Below are 21,015 nucleotides of genomic sequence, written 5' to 3'. Positions count from 1 at the left end.
AGGCAGGTGCAGAGCAGCAGACACCCTAATAAAACACACACACTTGCATTTAAAGTGCCGACACGGCAATCGCATCATGGTTGTCGCTTATCTATTATTCAGCAGTAAAAGGGAACAGATAGAGCAGGCGCTAAATTAAGAGCTGCAACAAAGATGCTAAAGGCTGTGGACCTCGCAATCTGGAGTCGGGGGGGGGGGGGGGGGGGGGGCACAAATCCAGCGCTCCTGAGGCAGCAGCAGGATGAAGACGTGGATTATTTCTGTTTGTGCAGTCTAATAAGAGTAAAGATACATTTTTAAAGAAGAACTACCTACAAATGTATCTAATAAGAAAAAGCCGATAACGTCTCACAGAGGAGGTGTGTCCTTCACTGTCCATCTCTGCAGGTCCTTCCAGTCAAGAAGGACGTTCATCCCAGTTTGTTTTTGTTCCCACTGACTCCCTCCTTCTCAGTCCAACCACAGCTGGAGGCAAAGACGTGGTGGTGAGATGTTAAATGGTAACATTGAAGCAGATGGTTATCACACCTCCTCTTTGCTCATCATCATCTGAGCTTCACTGTATCTGCACGAGGGCGTGTCAGACCTTGTGTCTGCTTCACCTGAGTCTCAACAGGTGTCTCATCTGCTCTATGCTGCGTCACCGTGAAGCATAAACAGGTGAGCTGTAGAAAAGCTCACTGGCTGCCTGTTCCTGCTCCTTCAGCCTGATGCTACAGTCTGTGATTAGGAAACTTCTATACCGCGCTTTATATTTAGCACTTCTGAAATGCTCCTGCTGTTTCTGAAGCAGCACTGCTACCTCTCTGTGCATTTCAAGGGTTATTGTGGTGAACAGCTGTGCTATCAACGAGCTAATAAAACAAGCGTATATATTCATATATATGAACACAGACAAAGCAGCTATATAATGGGATGAAAAATGCACTAAATAGTGTGAAACAATTTTTTAAAATAATTTTTTTGAAAAACAATTACATTAAAAACATTAATGACATCAGAGCATTAGCAGCACAGTAATTTGAGGAATACCAGAAGCCGTGTGCTCAACTTAATGAAATGAATAAATTTAACGGGCTGTAGTCCCAGGTTACAAAAGACCCGAGGTGTGCATAAAAGGGGAAATGAGTACGAAATGATTAATGTTTTGTTTTTTACCTCAGAAGAATTTAAAAAGAGGACATTTCATGATTTTTTATACAACCTGCATGTGTGTAGAAATATTAAAGCACCGTGAGTTAACTGGACTGTTGCTACGGTGAATCTAAAGGAAGAGAGTCACTGATGTCAATCAGGAAAAAGCAGACAGAAGGAAAAGTGAGAACAAAGCCTTTAAGAATTAAAGCCGCTCCTCTCGACCCGGAGTCGACACCAAAGCAAGAGGAGATCCATATTTAAACACTCGACACTCACTGCAGTACTTTCCCGCTCTGCTCTGCCAGATCCCGTTATCACATGGCATGAATAAAAACGCCACTCAAGCCTACAGCGAGGGCAGCGCACACAAACAAACACGCAAACACTTAGGGTTGCCTCAGCTGACGAAATCCACGCGGATCGTTGCTACGGCGTGCGTGTTCGCAGGCACGGCTTAGCGCTGAAAGCCTGATCAAAGAGACCATTATTGGAGACAATTGGACTGAAGTGCGCTGCTCACAAGCTCGAGGTCTGCCTCTCACCCTCGCTAACCTTTACTTTTACTTTCCCCAATTTACTCACTCGCTCCTCTCACCTGTTCCTTGCAAACATCTCCGCCCACAGCAGTCCAGTTGAAAAGCTGCCCGATGTGGCTTTTCAGCCCCACTTAAACGTGTCCTTTTTTATTAATCGGTGCTCTGCATGCACACTGTGCTTGCATAAAAAACAGAATGACCAATAGTTGTGCATTCATTTTGTCAGGAACATTTGAGTTCGTGGTAAATGGCCTGACTCTTATTTAGCGCTCAGTGTGATGTTTGCACAGGATTTAACATTAAAAATACAGCATCGTTAGTCATTCAGCGCTGGGTGCATGAGCAGATGAGGCCATGGGGTAACTTTACTCAACTGTACTCGAGTACATGTAAAGTAAAGTAAGTCTGTTGGACTTGGACCCATTTTTTTATTAATGTTGGTGCTTCAACCGCTAATCATGCTTTAGGCAAATATTTGACACTGTATATGTTACTATATATATGTACTATTTATAAATATAAATTCCTGGATATTATAGATGAAGACAATATATTATAGACATAGATGTTATAGAATGATAAATCAGCTGAAACACTGATCCACACGTTACTAAAGCAATAGTGATGATCCAGTAAAGAGTTTTGGTTCACGTCCAGCCCAGTCTGTGAGCAGACATCAGAGTTTGGCTCACAGTTTGTTCCAATTTTGGAGAAATCACAACACAACTTTTCTGCATTTATTTAGTAGACTTTTGAAGACTTTTATTTATTTTTAAAATGTATGTGCGTACATGTGCTAATGATGATAAAACAGACTTTTATAAGAGATGATGTGAGGCTTACAAAAAGCAACGCTGATGCAGAATGTAGAGCTTGTACTAGGGATGCACCGATACCACTTTTTTGGAAACCAGTACGAGTACTTGCATTTCAGTACTCGCCGATACCGAGTACTTAATAAAAACATGATTTAAATTTACAGGTAACAGCTTTAGTCCTATAATTTAACAAAAAAAAACCAAGGGACTAGTTTGGAATTAAGAACATTTATTTAAAATGAAAAGCATGTTGTATGCAACATATTACAGAATAAATAATTATAAAAAAACAAAATTTAATTTTAAATTTGTTCGTCTGTTTCTCTGTTTAGAAGTCTCACTAGCACAGTCACAGCTGGGATGACATCAGAGGCTAGTGCGTCGTAGCTGCTCACTTTTTTAGTTGGTTCCTCAAAGGGGGCGAGGATGGCAACAGTCGTCTCCATAAGAGCCCGTTGGTGAGCGGTGAGATAGTCAGGGAGTTCGTGCTCGGACACGCCCAGCACTCGCTTTTGCTCAATGAGGGACTGGAGCAGGTAATACGTGCTGTTCCAGCGCGTCTGTACGTCCTGCTGCAGTCTCTTTATTGGCTGGTTGAGCTGTCCCTGAATGTCCTCGAGGCGGGAGTAGGCTAAGGCGGAGTGTTTAAAATGCCCAACTATTTTCTGTCCCACTGCTGTAGCATCAGCTATGCTCCTCTGTGCTAATAAGCGTGGGTAAATAAGCGTGGGTAAATAAGCGTGGGTAAATAAGCGTGGGTAAATAAGCGTGGGTAAATAAGCGTGGGTAAACTCTTTGTACTCGTTGTCGTGTTTTTGGTGCTTGATTAAATTACTTGTGTTAAATGCGCTACCTTTAGAGCCTCTGGACAATTTCGCTGAGCACAATTTGCAGTCCGCCTTTGTTTTCGCGTCTTCGTTCACTTTGAAATAGTTCCACACGGCTGACTTGTCTCGCCCCGCCTTCTCCCCGCTCTGAGCTGCAGACGGGGCCTGGGGGCGGGCACTCGGGGCTTGTGGGCGGGCACTCGGCGCCTGTGATTAACCCCTTACATGCCGCTCAAACATAGACAGGTCTCAGACCGTGGTATCGGTCCTCGGTATCGGGGGACTTTTAACGACTACACTTTAGAAAATGTGGTATCGAGGCCGATACCCGATCGGTATCGGTGCATCCCTAGCTTGTACAATACATGAACTGAAAGTGTTTATTTAGTGAAGTCAGAGGTAAAGCTGTGGGTTTTTGTGGAGAGCAGATTACTGTGTTCAAGGATTACAATTTGAATTTGCAGAGAAATGATCTGACGGAGGCAGAATATTTGCTGCAAAAGCAACAATGACTTTTTCTCAAGCTTTGCACATCCTGTGATGGATGTGGGCACATTACCAAAGAGTGTTTGGTGGCTTCTGCCACACTAATAAGCCCTGAGAAATATAAATAAATAAATCAAGACATAAATAAATAAAGGTAAATGAGAGGAAGCATTGGATCCTTTATATACTGATTGACAGGATGGATCACCACGGCAATAAAAGTGTGGCATCAGTGTGCAGGTCCGTGAGCTGTGAGTTTACCAAAGTAAGGCAGTATTCCTCTGGGGAGACACATGGACACTTTTCTCTGCTCCCTATTATTTTTAAACCTCCGCATTCTCCTTCCCTGTCATCCCCTTACCTTCCCACCACTTTCCCTGCATGAATTTCCTCTCCTCTCCTCTCCTCTCCTGCAACATTTGCCATCTCTGAGAAAGCCTTGAATGGCTGCCAGCGGCCCCAAGAGCCAACCGACTTCCTGCTAAAAATAAGAGCTGAGAAAAATAAGAGCTGGAGAGAAAGGAGTGGAACCAGAAAGGGAGGTAAGGAGGAGAGAGAAGGGGGAGGAGGGGAAGGAACAAGACAAATAATGGGGGAGAAAAAAGCAAAGATTGAAAGGAGAGGAGAAGACGAAAGAGCAGAAAGTTTGGGAGCAGATGGTAACACCTGACCGACGTTTGTACAGACAGTCTTTCCAAATCAATACGCTCAACCTGATCTCCCAGCAAATCTGTTCAGCACACACTAAACAGCAGGAGATACATTCATCTACAGAACATGCGTGTGACAGAGAACAGGAGGGAATGAAAAGGACAGAGAGAATAGGAATAGCCACATCATAAATATTTATATGAGCAGTGGAGAGGAAGGTGGCGGGGTTGCAGAGGAGAAGGAAATAATGGGAGAGCGGAGCAGGAAGGGATGGCGAGAGGAAAGACTGACTTCAGAGGCAGCAGCAGGCGCATTTGGCTCAGTTTATCTTCTCTTTCCCGTCTCTTACGTCGCCTCTCTCACCGCTGGAGTGCAGGCTAGCGGATTTACATCTCGCGCTCCCCACAGCTCCCGTGTGTGAGCGAGGAAGGAGGCGAAGGACAACAAGTTCTCCCCTTATCTCCTCTACTGTCTGCTTCCCTCCTTCAGAGAGCTTTACACACACCTGCCATCAGGCAGCTTTTCCTGGCGTGATTTTCACCGGGGAAACGATGACGATGATGAAGGCAGCGATAGCAGGAACTGTTCGGCCTTCTCTGCAGATTCGAACACTGAACTTTTTTTTTCCTGCTGTTGCTCAGCTTCGTGCGAGGTTACTTCTTCCTGTTTCAACAGATTTCACGTGGCGATGATAAGACTTACACGCGCTGCTTAGTCAGTACGGAGATAAGAAGCTTCCAGCAGAGCAAAAGTCAAAGAAAACAAGTCTGAATTCTCTAAAGGCTCCTTTAACAAAGGGTGTAAGGATATAAGGACGCACGGCAGAAATGTCTTTGCCAACTAAACTTAACTTTCAAGAGTATTTGATTTACATGGTGCTGACAAAGCATAAAACCTTAATAAATAATAAAGTTAATTATTATTAATAAATAATTTACAAATTATTATTGATAAATAAGTTCTAAGCCATTAAAAACAACAGATTTGGGGAACTTAACAGATTAACACCAATGATGGCAGAGCCGCCTGTGAAGGAGCCGGACGTCAGCACCAGCCTGAGACTCAGCTCACTGCTCGGACACTTAATAATAAGAGCACCTGCAGGTAGGAGATCACTCGCTCTGCCGTCGGCACGAAACCTCCGGTTTTTTCACAACAACTTTTATAGACTTTCATAATACGGATGCTTTAAAAGTTATTAGAAACCACTACAAAACAATATGAAACTCTTTATGTGGCTGAGTGACGCTCTGCTGCACCTACAGCAGCAACAGACAAGAAGAAGCTTGAAAGAGTCAAAAAACCCGTCAGGAACAAAACGCCGACTCCAACAACTCCATTAACAGACAGGAAGGAGAGAAATATAAACAAGTGTCACTAATTATTAATAAACGTTGTTTATGTAATATTAATGGTACGTTACAGGCTGCACTGAAGAGTGAAAACTAATTTCAGGCAACTCAAATCTGTTGTGTGTGTGAGGATGTTTCAGTGATGTTTAATAAAAAAACCCTTTTGATAGAAAACAACATTATTTGTATTTGTTTTGAAGTGGCTGACAGGACTCCACACAGACGAGCCAGTGTCCTGCTAACATACCAAGCCTGCAGACGTGGGGAGAGTTGTGTCAGGAATAAAGTCTTCACCCAATCAAACATGCAGATTACCAAGGATGAGATTTCCGTATCAGATCGGTTGGTTAACAACGACCGCCTCTGGTGTTCAACAGGATGCCGGTGGAAACTGTGCTGCTGTTGGCCGAAGACAAAGGAAGAGGAACGTGTGTTCTGATGCAGCAAAGAGAAGGAAAGGCTGGAGTGTGGAGGTGCAAGTGAGGGTGAGAGAATGAGCACAAGTTTGTGTTTGTGGCAAAGAGAGGATCAGACAGGATCATGAATTTGAAGCTGGAGGTTGAAGAGGTGAATGTTGTTGGTGTATATCGCCCACAGGCTGGACGTTAGAAAAGAAAGAGGACTTCTTTAAAGTTTCCCCAGGAGAGAGAGAGCGGTGGGTGGAGCAGACTTCATGGACAACAGAAGAGACGAGGAAGTGTTGGGTAGATGGAAGATCGTTGGGTTGGCTCTGGAAGTCGAGGAGAGCAAGTAAATAATGGGCAAAGATTACATGTTGGAAGTTGTCTCAGAGAGTACAGGGAGGAGTCGAGAAAGGCTTCGGGTGGTAAGAACAGCTGACGTGGTGAGGGAGGTGTTTGGTGTCTCCTCTGGAAAGACAACAAAGGACAAACGTAGGCTTGTTCTTATACTTTACTGCAGCACTCAAAGCACTTTATGCAACGTGCCTCATTCACACCCATTCATACAAGCACTTCTTTCTATACCTGAGTGTCTCTAACATTCAGGCTCTGAACACACCGGAGAGCAGCTTGGAGTTCAGTATGTCCTGAGGATACTTCAGCATGCAGTCACGTGGAGCATCCAGGGACTGAGCCACTAACCTTCCAATTAATAGAGGACTTGCTGTAAGTCCTGAGATACAAACACTGAGATTTGGTTGTGGAATTAGGAAGTACCGAAAAGTATCCAAAAGAAGAGAGATCAGCAGAAAAAAGCAGTATAGGCAGACCTGTCATCCCAGACAGGTCACCTGGTAACATCTAGAAGAGAAGGCAGTAAAGAAGAGGTAAAACAATCTTGAAAGATCCTGAAGAGAGTAGGGAAGCCTTAGGAACGGTGAACGAGAGTATTGGTACCAGTTTGTTTTAAAAAGTGCAGACTGTAGTAAATACAGAGCGATAAGACCGATGAGCCATAGAAGTTATGATAAAGAGTTGTAGAAAGGACAGAGCTGACAATCAGGGAGCAGCAGGATGCTTTCATGCTGAGTATGAGCACTACAACGTTCGCCTCGAGAAGCATAGAAAAGGAGTTTGAGTTTGTCCACGTGGATCTACAGATTACAGAGTGTCAGCGAAGGTTCTGCAGGCATTACATCAGCAATCTGAGTCCCTTCTTATTTGCTGACAGATGAGACCAGGCTGGAGTTATCGTGGATGTTTTGAGTCGACATTGTGAGAGTAGGGAGAAAGTGGAGGAGAGCTGGAAGAGGTGGAGGTATGCTCTGAGAGAAGAGGAAGGAAAGTGAGACTGAGGAGGACAGGCGATGCTGCATGGAGTCGAGTGAAGGTAGATGAGTTTAAATACCAGGGGTCAACAGCCCAAAGCAACAGGCAATGCACAAGTGAAGAAGAGGGTGCAGTGGAGTGGGTGGACATGAGTGTCAAGAGTGATTTGGGACAGAAGGATAGCAAGAAGAGTGAAAGGAAAGGGATGGTAACGCAAAAAGAATCGGTGCTGAATCTATGGATCCCATGTGTGAAACGCTGTGTGCAGTACGAGGGGGTGTTGTACTGTTTGGGGTGACCCATCGAGATTCGTTAAGTTAAACAGTATCAGTTATTAAGTTGTATCAGGTTGTTGCTGCGTAATAACATTTGTGTAAAATGTGAAATATTAAAAGTAGATTCAGTTTCTGTGCTGTTTGAGAAACGGTGAAAGAACCAGGCTGGTTCGGCTCAGCGGGTTTGTCGGGACCCAAGGGTACGTTCAAACTGTCTGTGCAACCTCTGTACAAGAGGAGTGTAACACAAACCAGACGCACTTTGTGCCACGTCGCACTATATTGTGGGTTTTGCATGTTTGCCACAAATCACATGTGGGATTCTTTTATATTACAGCGATCAGTTTCCCAAAGCACAGCATACGTTTTTAGTTTAATGGGGTTTTTTCAGTACGGTCTAAAATCGTCTCAAAGACGCTTCATGTTCAGCGCATTGAACGCTCACTTAACCCTTTAAGACCTACCATAGAACCAAGTCCGCCAGAGCTTATATTATATGTTTACATGCTGTGGAGCCATTTTTGGGAGCATTTCAAGTTGCTATACATCAATACAACTATTACAGCCCAGATTTTAATAATATGTCTGCATTAAGTGCATAGTAATTACATAAATTGCAAAAAAGTGCAATAAACTACAAAAAAATTGAAAATAGTTTTTGTTTTTTAACATATATTTCTAGTTAGAGAAATTTAAGAGGCTTATCCCTCAAAACTGTAAATACAAAAAAGTTGCACAAAATAGTTTCCCACCACAGGAAATTTATTTTGAGTGTCTTCATAGTTTCATTTTTGGAATACACCAATTTTTATATACTGCAGGAAAAACGAAAATAAATATTATAATGCAAATTTGCAAAAAAGCAGCATATGCATCAAAATAAACTATTTCCAGCAGCAATATGAGTCCTAAGCATCCCAGAAACGACATAGAAAGTCATAAAGTCAAACATAACTTTTAAAAACACCAGTATAGGCTCATGAGGCCTTGATGGTAAAAAAAACTAAATTTCCGCAAAAATGACGTCACTTCCGGTTTCGGGCAGGTCATGGCGGACATGCGATAGTTCGAGCTGACGTCTATTCCAACGTAGGAAGTGTTATGTACAGCTGATCAGATCAGCAAAGCGTGTTTCTGGAATATTATGTTTTTGTTGCTGCAAGTGCTTTTTATGCAGTTTTTGCAAAACTATATGTGGAAGGAAACTGTGACCGAGGACAAGCTGATGGCATAAGATGTAAGTACAACTCCTCCGGTTTCATATGCAAAAAAATTATTGCGCTAGCTCACGTGGTTGCAGAGCTACCGGGATTTAAAAATGGTTACGCAAAACAGAGCGTGCCCGCTCCGACCAGCTTTAATGGGTTAACTTTATACTTTTACCAAAGTTTTCGTCTTTGGCTTCCTGTTTTCTTGTGACATGTCCGAGAAATTCAACAGCCACAAACCTGGTCTGTCAAATACATCTTGTTGTTTCAGAGGTTTTATATAAGCTGACTCAAATCACTAATCTTTAAATTCAACAAGAAGAAACTCAAATCTATGCAGAAAGGATACAAACTGCTTTAAAAATGGTCAGCAATATCAGGGAAGTTTCTGATTTTAAGTTAAAGCTCCAAAAACAAGTGGAAGCTGTTTTTAAAAAGAGAGTTTCATGCATCAAATTAAAATACTCTCTGAGAAGTTCGTTCTTGTTTAGGATATTATCACAAGGTCACAGACAGCTAAACACATAGAACTGCTGACCTAGCCAGTCGTTGAACTTCTTGACCTCAGAGGGCAGTCCCAGTTCGGTGAAGTCTCCAGCATGGATGAACACATCCCCGTACGGCATCTGGATGGCATCAGTGCGGGAGTGTGTGTCCGAGATGCACACAAAGCGTGTGTAGCCCGGTGGCTTTGGGGTGTCGTGAGGCATCGGGTCGACCCTGAGACAAGAAAAGGAACAGACAAGAAAGCAGGAAGTGAGGATGTGAAACGGGGCCACTGCAGCTTCTGGTGTACTGAAACAGCAGGAGGGACAACGATGCTTTATGTAAAGTCTCTGTGGTAAGAGGCTGACGATGAAAAAAGTTAGAATTAGTATCCACCAGAAAATCATCCCCACAGACTGAGGCAGATGGGGAAACAAGAGACGGCACAAAGGAGGGAGAGGCCACAATAAAAGCACAGAAACAGAAATGTGCAGAGATAGAAAAAGAATAAAGCACAAATATAGAAAAGAGCAGAGTCCTGTGGGATTTCCAGTGAGTGTGCAGATCCATGGGGTCTCTGGGGGGGAGAAGGAGAGCTGGTGAATAACCGTGGCCCACTTAAGTGAGCTTTCCTCCAGGTACCTTAACACCCAGCCCTTCCTCCTCCTCCTCCACCCATACCACTAGAGACAGAAAAAGATGAGGCTCAGAGGGAAGCAGATACACATGCACATAACACAACCAGCAAGAAACGAGTCACAAAGTAATAAAATACAAAAGGGTTCATAAAAAATACAGCACAACTGATGGGACTGAAATGTACGATGCTGTAAAGTGACGGAGCTCCACAGGATCTCTTCACACGACTGTTCGAGTCCGTGATTTTATATAAAAAGTTGAACTAAAGCTCACAAATAGACTGAGTGACTTAATTGCTGCCACGGCTTAGCTAGAAATCGAACAAGCAAAATTGAGGTCAGTTATAGTCGTGCTATAAATAGCCTGATCTAAGGTAGCTAAAGGGGGTTATTAGAGTTAATGTGCTGCTTTGACAACATGCTGGGAGGAGGAGCCCTCGAGCTGAGCAGTTTCTGTCGCCTGTTTATAGAGAAATGTCTGGATCAGACGTCAGTGAGGGGGATTTGTGCCTGTGCAGCTACGCAGAAACACCCGGATCGGCAGGCCGCAGCTTTATTGATATAGACTGACATACCCGTCATTAAAACTGCAAGAGAGGCTGTCAAAGGTTTATGGGAGGACGAGAGAGACAAAACACACACGTTACATAAAACTTGAATGAGCATCTCACTGCGTGAAATAAGTATTTGATCCCCAAGGACAATGTGATTTGGTACTTGATGGAGAAATCAGTAGATTTGCAGACATTTCAGGAGGCCAAGCCCTTTAGGTTTCTTAGATGTCGCTTTACAACTCAAAGACCTCCTTCCACAGATTCTCTGTCGGACTGAAGTCTGGAGGCTAGACCAGTAGACCTCAAGAGCCATCCGCGACCCACCTTCAGTGTTCTGGCTGAGGTAAGGTGCTCGGCCCCTAAATGCAGTGAAGTCGTCCTGTCTACCCCCATGTTTGACTGCAGAGAAGGTGTTTGGGTCATGCTCACCTCTCTTCCTCCAACCAAGGTGGGCCGAGTGCAAAAGAGGAAGATTTTGGTTTGATCTAACCACCCCCTTTAGTTGCTTCTATAAGTAATATAGTAGAGTTTTAGATGTGGCGCTTCAAATCAGTGTTAGCCTTGATTTGCCATTTAATAATGTCAGCTTTTGACATTTATATAACACTTGATCTGTGTGGTCAAAAAGTAACTGCTATTGTCTTTTGAAGCCCCAATGTTAAAAAACAAGAAACCATATCTTGACATTTATAAGCTACATACTTAAGAGTGCCATTGATGGGTGAGGATGGGGGTATTTCGCACCTCTGGTCTGCATGTTTCTGCTAAGTTTAATTCTAGTCGGGGATATTTAAAACACAAAAACTCTTCCCCATCGGTTTCTTAGTGCTGCATCTTGAAACAGCAATCACACCTGAATGAAAACTACCGTTAAATATAAACAAGGGCAGAAAAAGGGATTCAGAGCTTCAGAAGAGCGCCACAGAAACATCCTACATATGTTCAAAAACTGATCACTGACGATTCCTTACAAAGGCGCGATCTGAAGCTTCTGATTGACTTGGTTGGAACTGCAGTTACGCAGCTGTCTGCAGCGTCCTGCAGCTGTCTGCAGCGTCCTGCAGCATCCTGCAGCTGTCTGCAGCGTCCTGCAGCTGTCTGCAGCATCCTGCAGCTGTCTGCAGCGTCCTGCAGTTTGATGCTCTTGTTATGAAAGAAGTGTTCGTGCACGGCTTCTTAGCTTCAGGAGATTTCTTCTAACCTGAACGTAGAACGTGTTACAGAGTCTACTCATTTATTGAACAGCTGTAATGATGTCATTTAAATCTATAATTAAATGGCACCGCTGGCCAAATATTGAAGTGCAGCAGAAATTCAATTCAGCCACATTAAAACATTCATATCTTTATGTTTTACTGGATCACCTGTGTCTGAAGACACAATATGAGACTAACACATTGAGCATTAGTTTAATTGTTTATGTGTTTACATTTTGAACTTTTTAAGTTGAAGTTCATAATTAATGTTATTCATATAAATAATCAGCAGGACGGACAGAGCTTTACATTTTAGGGAGAAGGATAAAAAGTGAGCTTATTGTAGGATAAGTTCACATATGCATGGTTTGTTTTTCATGAACTTATAAATGCACATCATCCTTTTTGGATTCAAAGTAGAAAACTAGCCTACAATCTACAAAGAGACAATCTATGTTATAAAAGCCTCCCAGTACAGGCCAATGGGATTTCGTCTCACAGATGACATGACTCCTCTGGCTCCGTGGCTGCTGCCATGTTGATTTTTTGGAGCCAGAAGTGACAATATACTGACCACGTGATTGAGTGCAACAGTCGCAGCCTTGCAAGCTTGCAAACAGTCACAAAAGCATGCTGATCAATGCTAAGCTACAGACTGATAAAATCCTCAGATTTCACTGACTAAATATCCTTGGATGGGCTGTAGCGACACAGTGATATCATGTGTCAGATAATAACAATAATAACTTTGACCAAGCCACAAGTGGCCATTAGAGGAGCTGCAACACCTGCACTGTTTTTGGCATTTCTGCACTGGTTTCCATTCGCAGCCTCGCAGGTTGCTGGTTGATCAGCACCAGCTTAGCATAAACTATAAAGACCCTTTGAGGCAGCAATGACTGACTTCACGTCTGCGTCTGCACAGATTCACATTACATATAAAACACTTGGAAGGCTTTTATTTTTTGCAAAATATTGCGTGATGTAAATAATTTATTTAAACTTCAAATATTGAATTTTATTTTACATTTTAAATAAATAAAATTATTAATAATTCCAGTAACTATTTCCTGCATGTTATTTTAGAGCCTGAACTATAAAACAATTGCAAGAAAATTCAAAAATAATTTTTTGCAATTTATTTTCAGTTTTTCGAGGGGAAAAAGCAAAATAAATCACTCTGCTGAGGTAGAAGTCTCAAGTTGGCATTACAACAAATAGCTGTAGCCATGGCAACAGATGAAGAAGCTTCATAAATGCAAAGATAGGGATGATATTAATTTACATGCATCGTTCCAGGAGCACACGAGATGCAAACGGTCAAAAACAGTTTAAAGATGCAGATTAAAAATCAGTGTCAGGTGTCTGAGCAACGGCAAACTGTTTGTATTTATTTGACATTAATCATTTCAAAAGTATTAAAGGTGAAACTATTAATTAGACATTATCATTATTATTATTATTATTATTAATACTATTATTAGTCTCCTGAAAACCCAACAAACAGAGCTCTGTGCAGACATGACTCTGAACTATAAATCATTATCTCTACAGTTCTGTTACACAGCGTGTTGGTGCAATTTAAAAGATAAACAAACAAAGATATCAACAAATGTTTATGAGCTCCAACTCTCAGTGACAGCAGGATGCTCCATGATTACCAGCAGCTACATCTCCATCTACTCACATGTGAACGTGAGGCGGCTGGAAGCGTCCCTGGTTGATGTTGTAGAAGGTGAACGCCTGAGTGGGGTTGGTGCTGTACTCGTCCACCTCCACAGCGGTCCTGTTGCCTCGCTGTGAGTGTGACTGAGCCTGCGACTGCTGCCGCCTTGCTGCCATGATCTCTGACAGGGTGAAGGCCATGGTGCTGGGGACCAGAGCAGATGGAGGAGTGCAAAGTTGTAGCTGCTGGTTGTTGTTGCTTTAGGACAGTGGGTGGATTGTCCCTGCCTTATGAGAGGCTGCTGACGAGTTCAAACCCTTGGTGCACACACAGTCCCAGTGACCTGAGGAGACAGCATCACGTTCTTCTTCTGCACCTGCAAAGAATGCAAAAGAGCAGAGCTGCAATTTGGCGCATGACGTATTTGTAGGAGAACCCTTATTTGAATAACTGAAAAAAGAATCATTGCAGGCTTCAAACTTTCCTTTTTGCTAAAGCATATAGTTAGGGCTGGACCAGGTGACCCTGAATCCTCCCTTAGTTATGCTGCAATAGACGTAGGCTGCCGGGGGATTCCCATGATGCATTGAGTTTTCCTTTCCAGTCACCTTTCTCACTCACTATGTGTTAACAGACCTCTCTGCATTGAATCATATCTGTTATTAACCTCTGTCTCTCTTCCACAGCATGTCTTTATCCTGTCTTCCTTCTCTCACCCCAACCAATCACAGCAGATGGCCCCGCCCCTCCCTGAGCCTGGTTCTGCTGGAGGTTTCTTCCTGTTAAAAGGGAGTTTTTCCTTCCCACTGTCGCCAAAGTGCTGCTCATAGGGGCTCATATGATTGTTGGGTTTTTCTCTGTATCTATGAAGCGCCTTGAGGAGACTTTTGTTGTGATTTGGTGCTATATAAATAAAATTGAATTGAATTGAATTGAATTGAATTGAATTGAATTGAATTGAATTGAACTGAACAGTTATCAAATATTTAAACAAAACGTGCTGTGGAAGATTAGCACAGCAGCAAACAAGTGTTTGCTATCCAAGGATACTATGGAATAATGGCACAGTTAGCAGTGACGCTGCCTCTTTGTGTCTGTGGGGTCCCAAAAAACTCTCCATGACTAAAGCAGGTGGTGGAACAGGAGTTGGACCTGCTGGTTTAGACTGGGTTTAAATCACAACGGACCATTTAAAGGGCACAGTGAACAGTACCTGAGCTCAGCTGGCTGCACGGCTACACTGAACTTAAATGGCTCAGAGCAACTGCTGTTACACACAATACTGGACACCAGCTGCAGCTCCTGGCAGCTAAATACAACCGAGACCTATACTGTGTCTTATGAATGTGATTTATTTTATTTTTTAATAGGGTAAAAATAATAACTATTAAAGTAAGATTGCAGTTAGCTTAAAGTAGACTAAATCACAGTTACACTATAACCATGGATGATAAAAAGCACAATTCTGAAAGACACGAGGCACGCACAAAGATCACAACAGTGTCTACACGTAAAGGTTTATCTGTTATCTTAGGTTATAAAGAACAAACAGTTCAGTGAGAAGCTAAATGACAAACGTGTGTTTGGGCACAAATGTGTGTTTTAAACTAAATTAAAAATGCTCTTTAGGTTTCTCGTGTGCTACATTGTTCTTTTCATTCCAGTTTTTCTTTTCAACAATGAAGTGAACTGATCATTTCCTTTCACTGCCCATCCCTGACGTGTGAGACCTCCCCGTGCGTGTCGCCCATTAAAGCTCAGATTTAACTCCGCAGCTCATTTTTCAGAGGCTCTGACGACTGCTGGGAGAGCGCGGAGCCGCCGAGAGGTGCCGAGACGACGGAGACGCTGGAAGACGGAGGTGATAATTTGGGGACAGGCTGCTTTGGCAGAGTCCGTCTGGACTGCCGCACGATGTCGGCGTGCCATCTCGATTCCTCATTCGCCGACGTGACAGATACACACTTCACACCCCGGTTGTTTGTCACGGGCAAATCCCAGCATGGTGGTCAGTGGATGTGTTTCAGGAGTGTGTGCAGCACATGTGCGCATTCGCAGGTTGATGTGTATGAAGGCCTGCGCGTGCATATTTTAATGTGCTTCTGTTGTTATAAATGTGACAGTGACAATCCCTCACACTGCTAGTGTCAGACAGGAATGTATTAGCAGATGCTGAGAGTGTAACACACTGGGCTCAGACGCAGCTGTCCAATCGTGTAGTCGACGACTGAATATACAGTTAACACCAGCCTGTGCTCGCCCTGCGCCCTCATTTTACTCGAAAACGAGTAAAATTAGGGCGTTTAATCCATTGCTAATAAATAATAAATAAATAATATGATCGATTGATTAAGGGATTTAAACAGCCCGTGGTGATCTAGGTGAACTCTTGCAGTTGTGAAAATAACTGCATTTCCTAAATCTTTCCAGAAAGGCGGCAACTTATTAAACGGATCAGGATTTCTTCACTGTTAACCACTACATGGTGGAGCGGAAATATTAACACAAGTGGTGATTTATTTGTGAACCAAATCAAATAATAATCTCTGTCTCTCTTCCACAGCATGTCTTTATCCTGTCTTCCTTCTCTCACCCCAACCAATCACAGCAGATGGCCCCGCCCCTCCCTGAGCCTGGTTCTGCTGGAGGTTTCTTCCTGTTAAAAGGGAGTTTTTCCTTCCCACTGTTGCCAAAGTGCTGCTCATAGGGGGTCATATGATTGTTGGGTTTTTCTCTGTATCTATGAAGCGCCTTGAGGCGACTTTTGTTGTGATTTGGCGCTATATAAATAAATTGAATTGAATTGAATTTAATTAATTTTGGTGTCGAAATCGAACCAGAGGCTGAATATAACGGGGAAGTCACAGGATACAGGCCTGGATTGGATTTCTCTGCCAAAGGTCAACTATGATGCTCTAATACCACGTCACCTCCTCTTACGACCTGATGGGGGCGCTACACCAGCTAATCTGCAGCCAAACACAGCATATTGATTCCACACACTTAAATGCTGTGTTGAGCCCTGAACTGAACTGCAGATTAACAGGTTACAGCTCTTTAATACAAAGTGTGCATGACCTCCAAGTGAGTCCATGTCAGAATATTACAAGTAAGCAGGTGTCATGTGTGCACAGGCTGCACCTCATCTAAGCGAGGGACTACTTCCTGTCTGTAGTGTGCTACCTGTCAGAAAAATCACCTTCCATCTCCTGACCTAACTTACCCATGTTTTCTATTTTTGCACATGCTGTTTGAAAGTAATTTGCAGTATTGCACTGTTCAGATGTGTTGGGATTGGCTGCTTTTAATCAGCCATTCATTTATTACTTTAAGATATTATTAGCAGTGTCACTGAATCATATTATGGTAATAAATGCCACCATTATCTCAATATTATCAGAATAATGGCTCAACCTTAGCTGCTGTTATTTGATGTTGGTGCCATCAGCAGGTCAGTAATCTCTCAGATTTCGGGAGGTTTCTGAAACAAAACTATATCTGACACATAGCTTAACAAATTCATTTTGTCTTTCGTTTAAATATGAAAGCGTGTTAGAAGAAGCATCTGTACCTACACTGGAAATGTTGGCCCACAGTGAGTTCGTACGTGCTGAACGCACAATCACAGCAGTTAAGGGCATTCACACTGAAATTAAAAGAGTGTGAGGCGCTGAAATGGTGCGCGCCTGCTGGTATCAGTGTGACGAGTAATTGAGCGATGCTATGACAGAGACAGGACTGTACAGCTCTGGAAAGCTATCGTAAGGAAAGAGCGTCGTCTTTTACTCAGACAGTTTTCCAATTACAAAGTAATTTAGCAGGAAGGTGAGCTTACACACACCTATTTGCATTCGGTGGGCCTTCCTAGATGACATGCTCTGCTGCATGAGAACATCAATGTTTTTTGTTTCGTTTCTTTTAAACGAGACTTTTGGTTTCATTAAATGAATAAAATGGCTGATTTGTTCACACAGCACTACATTCAGTCTGAGCGCAGGCTTAAACATTTACATGCCAGTGCAGACAGCCGTATTGATTAAAATTAATGTACATCTGTTCCATCAGACATCCGCGAGACAGACAACGTGTTGGAGACAACTTCCGTGTGGACAGCCTGTTTGTCTCTGGAAATGTTTCTCATGGAGTCCTTTGTTATTTTAAAGCGAGTTTTCTTCTGCTGCATTTCACCAGCTCACAGCAACATTTAACTTGTGTGTGAAAAAGGTGGATGGAAACATGCTAACATCAACACACAAGCATATCTAGGAAAGCAGGAAAGCAATAAAAGCAGTCGTCAGTGTTGCAACATTGTTCTGTTTTTAGCCTGAATTTATCAGTGGATTCCTGTCACTTTAAGAAATAATGGTGCCATTTTTTCATGATTTCTAATTGTGTACATTTATGTTCTCTTTTGCTTCATTGTGCTGAATTTTAACAGACTAGCTGTAAATCTCACAGAGATCATATCTGCCACCTCTCTGTGATGTCAAATCTTGTTTAAAACAAAATAAAAGCTGTAAATGAATTTCATGAATTCCTTAAAAAATTTAAATTGATTTGTTTATGCGTACTTTACCTCAGGAGCACTACCCCAAAATGTGTCTGTGCTTTAAAGTGCGCTGTTTTTCAGCACACACTGCAGAGGAGAAACTGGTCACACAGCCTAACAAAGAACTCCTGTATTTTGTAAGATGGGGGGTCAAGAAAGAAGAAGGACTTGTGCACACTCGAGCCCACACAATCTGTTTTACACGTTCACAAGTTTTCACTCACAGACTCCAAACAGAAAAAAACATTTCCTCCAGCCAAAACTCATCAGCTCAGGATTTTTGTGTTCTCTGCAAAAGTGCCTTTAGATCGTCTGAGTGATGACAACGTCGCCTGATTAAAGATGAGGGTCAAGACTTCTGGTGACAAGACGAATACTGTCGTGCAGCGAAGATCACAGTTTACAGGAATAATTAAGATGCAAAAATTGATGAGTTGACTGTGAAAATAGATACATGTGCTATTTACTATTTTTCTGGCTCAATTTGTTTGTCATTGTTTGAATTCATAACAGAATTGCAATGCTTTTATTATCTCCACTGTATGGGCCCCTAGTCTATTTGGTAATTGGAGAAGAGAAGAGAAGAGAAGAGAAGCCCTGCAGCGCTCACACGGATCCATCAGTAGTGTGAGTGGAGCGGCTGATAAATGCAGAAACGTCTGATTGATGCGCTCTCCTCATGGGGACATTGTCATATTTAACAGCGACCGTCACATTAGACCGTGCGCCGATCCTCTCTGCTCATTCGCCCGTTTCCTGCTACGTATGGACACACAGAGAAAATTAAAGTGCATCTGAGTGTGTCGCTGAATTACAGTTATCTGTTTTACGCGTAGCCTGGAGATGGTGTTGGTCTGATTTGGAGTCACGGCTCTGTGAAATTTGGTGACGGCTGGAAGAAATTTCCAATCCAAGGCTGAAAAATACAAGAGAATAAAACCCACACGGATTTCTGTGCCGATGAACTTCTCTTTTAATGCGGCGTTTTTCACCTGTAATTCGCTCCTGCTCACTTTGTCTCAGCAAAGCGTTTTGCAGGCAGAAACTTGAATTAGGAATCAGGTGAAAAGTTCAAAGTGCGTCTGTGATGATCGCCCTCGTGCGCGTTTTGCAGAGGTGCCCGTGCACACCGAGTAACTGACTTCTAATGAAACTTTTCAGCCGTTTGGTCCACAGGCTGCACCGGCTGTCTCCCTCTCACACGTGGAGCCTGGAAGCTCCGCTATCAGCCTTCTTTTCAGTCTGAACTGCCCTTTGGATGCGGTGCTGTCAAGTATGAACGACCATAAAAGCGTTCCGGTGAGCGCCGCTGGAAAACGCGACATCTGGGGACGTAAATGAACGCATATATATATATATATATATATATATATATATATATATATATATATATATATATATATATATATATATATCTAAAGCTCCCTGCAACCGCGAAGCCGGGTGAGAGGAAAGGTTGTCATCAGGGCTGAGATCAACCCGAGAATATGCCGCGGTTTGCGGGTTCGGGGCAAATCTCTGCTCCGCTGTCTCAGCATTGTAAACAGAGCTGTAACATAAAGAGGAGTCTACCTACCAGCTTCAGTCGCAGTGAGGCTGCTCAGTGTTGGATGGTGTGGAGAGAGGAGTGTCTGCGCTGCCACAGAGACGCGCTGGTCAGTTTGAATGCGTACCCCGTGGTGCACCGGCACAGCGTCGTAGGCAGAGCCTCTCTCTCTCTCTCTGCCTCTCTCTCTCGCCCTCTCAGTCCGGCCCACTGTGTTTCACCGGTGAGCGGTACAACGAGGAGGAGCAGAGGAAGGAGGGAGGACCGAGAGCAGCTGCGTGCGGCACCACTGACTCATTCCCGGTCAGAAAACCCGAGGAAGCAGTTCGGTGCAGTTTTACTTATACAGGACTAAACCACCACAACAACAGTTTCCTCAACGCACTTTATATTGTAAAGCAAAGAGCCGACAATAATACAATAATGTGACCGCTTGTCTACACTCTCACACGGCCGTGTCCATGTTTCTGTTCAACGTGACGAGTTCAAAGCTGTTTCATTCAGTAAATCGGTTCATGTGCTGAAACAGCAAACGGACATTTCTTTTCTTATTTGTCCCTGCGGCTGTAAAAAGATCAGACAGCACTGTTCTCTCCGCAGGTTCATTTGGCACTGCTCCTGGAGTTTTGGATCAGTCACACGCGACGCGCGATGATGTCTGTATCTCACAGAGCTGCTCCAAGCTCCCGCTTTACGCTAGGAAAAGAAAAACGACCTCAGGATTAATGTTTAGATGGTCAATGAACACGTCAGACATGAAACATTTCTATGAGAAACCACGAAAGAAGATCACAAACAGTCACAGCGATATAAGCAGCATCCGGTCGCTCTTTTTAATTTCAGAAAGCGACTGCAGCTCTGTGACATTTACAGTAAATATAAATAAAGCTCTAATCCGGATGAGTTTATTGATTTTTTGTCAGTTTACATTTCTAATAATTATTCAGCAACAATAAATTTGGCTTGATAGGCTCATTTGTAATCAAACGTTAGACGTGATAGTCGCGTCATAATGGTTATTGTCGAGTTCATTTCCCATCTGTTTACAGATCTCATTAACCTGGAGCTGCAGAGGTTAGCTCTGCTGCCTTACATGTTGCGAGCTTTAACCCAGGCTGTGTGTTCTGTGCCAGTCTAAGCAGTGTTGATGGATTAGCAGCCTGTCGGGTGAACCCTCTGCTCACCCAATGAGCGCTGTGAGGCTTTACCCTCATCTGACCCTGACTTGAATAAGCAGTTAAGAAAACAGAAATCACGGATCAAAACTGTAAAAAATGTCAAACAGAACAAAGTTAATCGTCGAGTTTTTGGGTTTGGATTCTTGTTTATTATACAAGCCAACATTTGTGAAACGAGACAG

At 43.1% G+C, this 21,015-nt stretch overlaps 1 protein-coding gene across 1 annotated transcript in view; it reads right to left on the bottom strand.

The window, feature by feature from the left end:
• The window catches only part of mpped1 (metallophosphoesterase domain containing 1), a 93,482-nt gene extending 73,610 nt beyond the window's left edge, over nucleotides 1-19,872 (bottom strand). Inside the window, exons 1-3 of the mRNA XM_085139000.1 lie at nucleotides 19,686-19,872; nucleotides 13,582-13,936; nucleotides 9,559-9,740 (exon numbers count right to left, since the gene is read on the bottom strand). Of these exons, the coding sequence (XP_084995126.1) occupies nucleotides 9,559-9,740; nucleotides 13,582-13,760 (361 nt within the window). The 5' untranslated portion in view covers nucleotides 13,761-13,936; nucleotides 19,686-19,872. The remainder of the gene's footprint in view (nucleotides 1-9,558; nucleotides 9,741-13,581; nucleotides 13,937-19,685) is intronic.
• Between the last annotated feature and the right edge of the window lie 1,143 nt (nucleotides 19,873-21,015).

Source organism: Neolamprologus multifasciatus, chromosome 17, assembly GCF_963576455.1.
Source record: "Neolamprologus multifasciatus chromosome 17, fNeoMul1.2, whole genome shotgun sequence".
NCBI classification, from domain to species: Eukaryota; Metazoa; Chordata; class Actinopteri; order Cichliformes; family Cichlidae; genus Neolamprologus; species Neolamprologus multifasciatus.
This window is presented reverse-complemented; position numbering and strand designations above follow the sequence as displayed.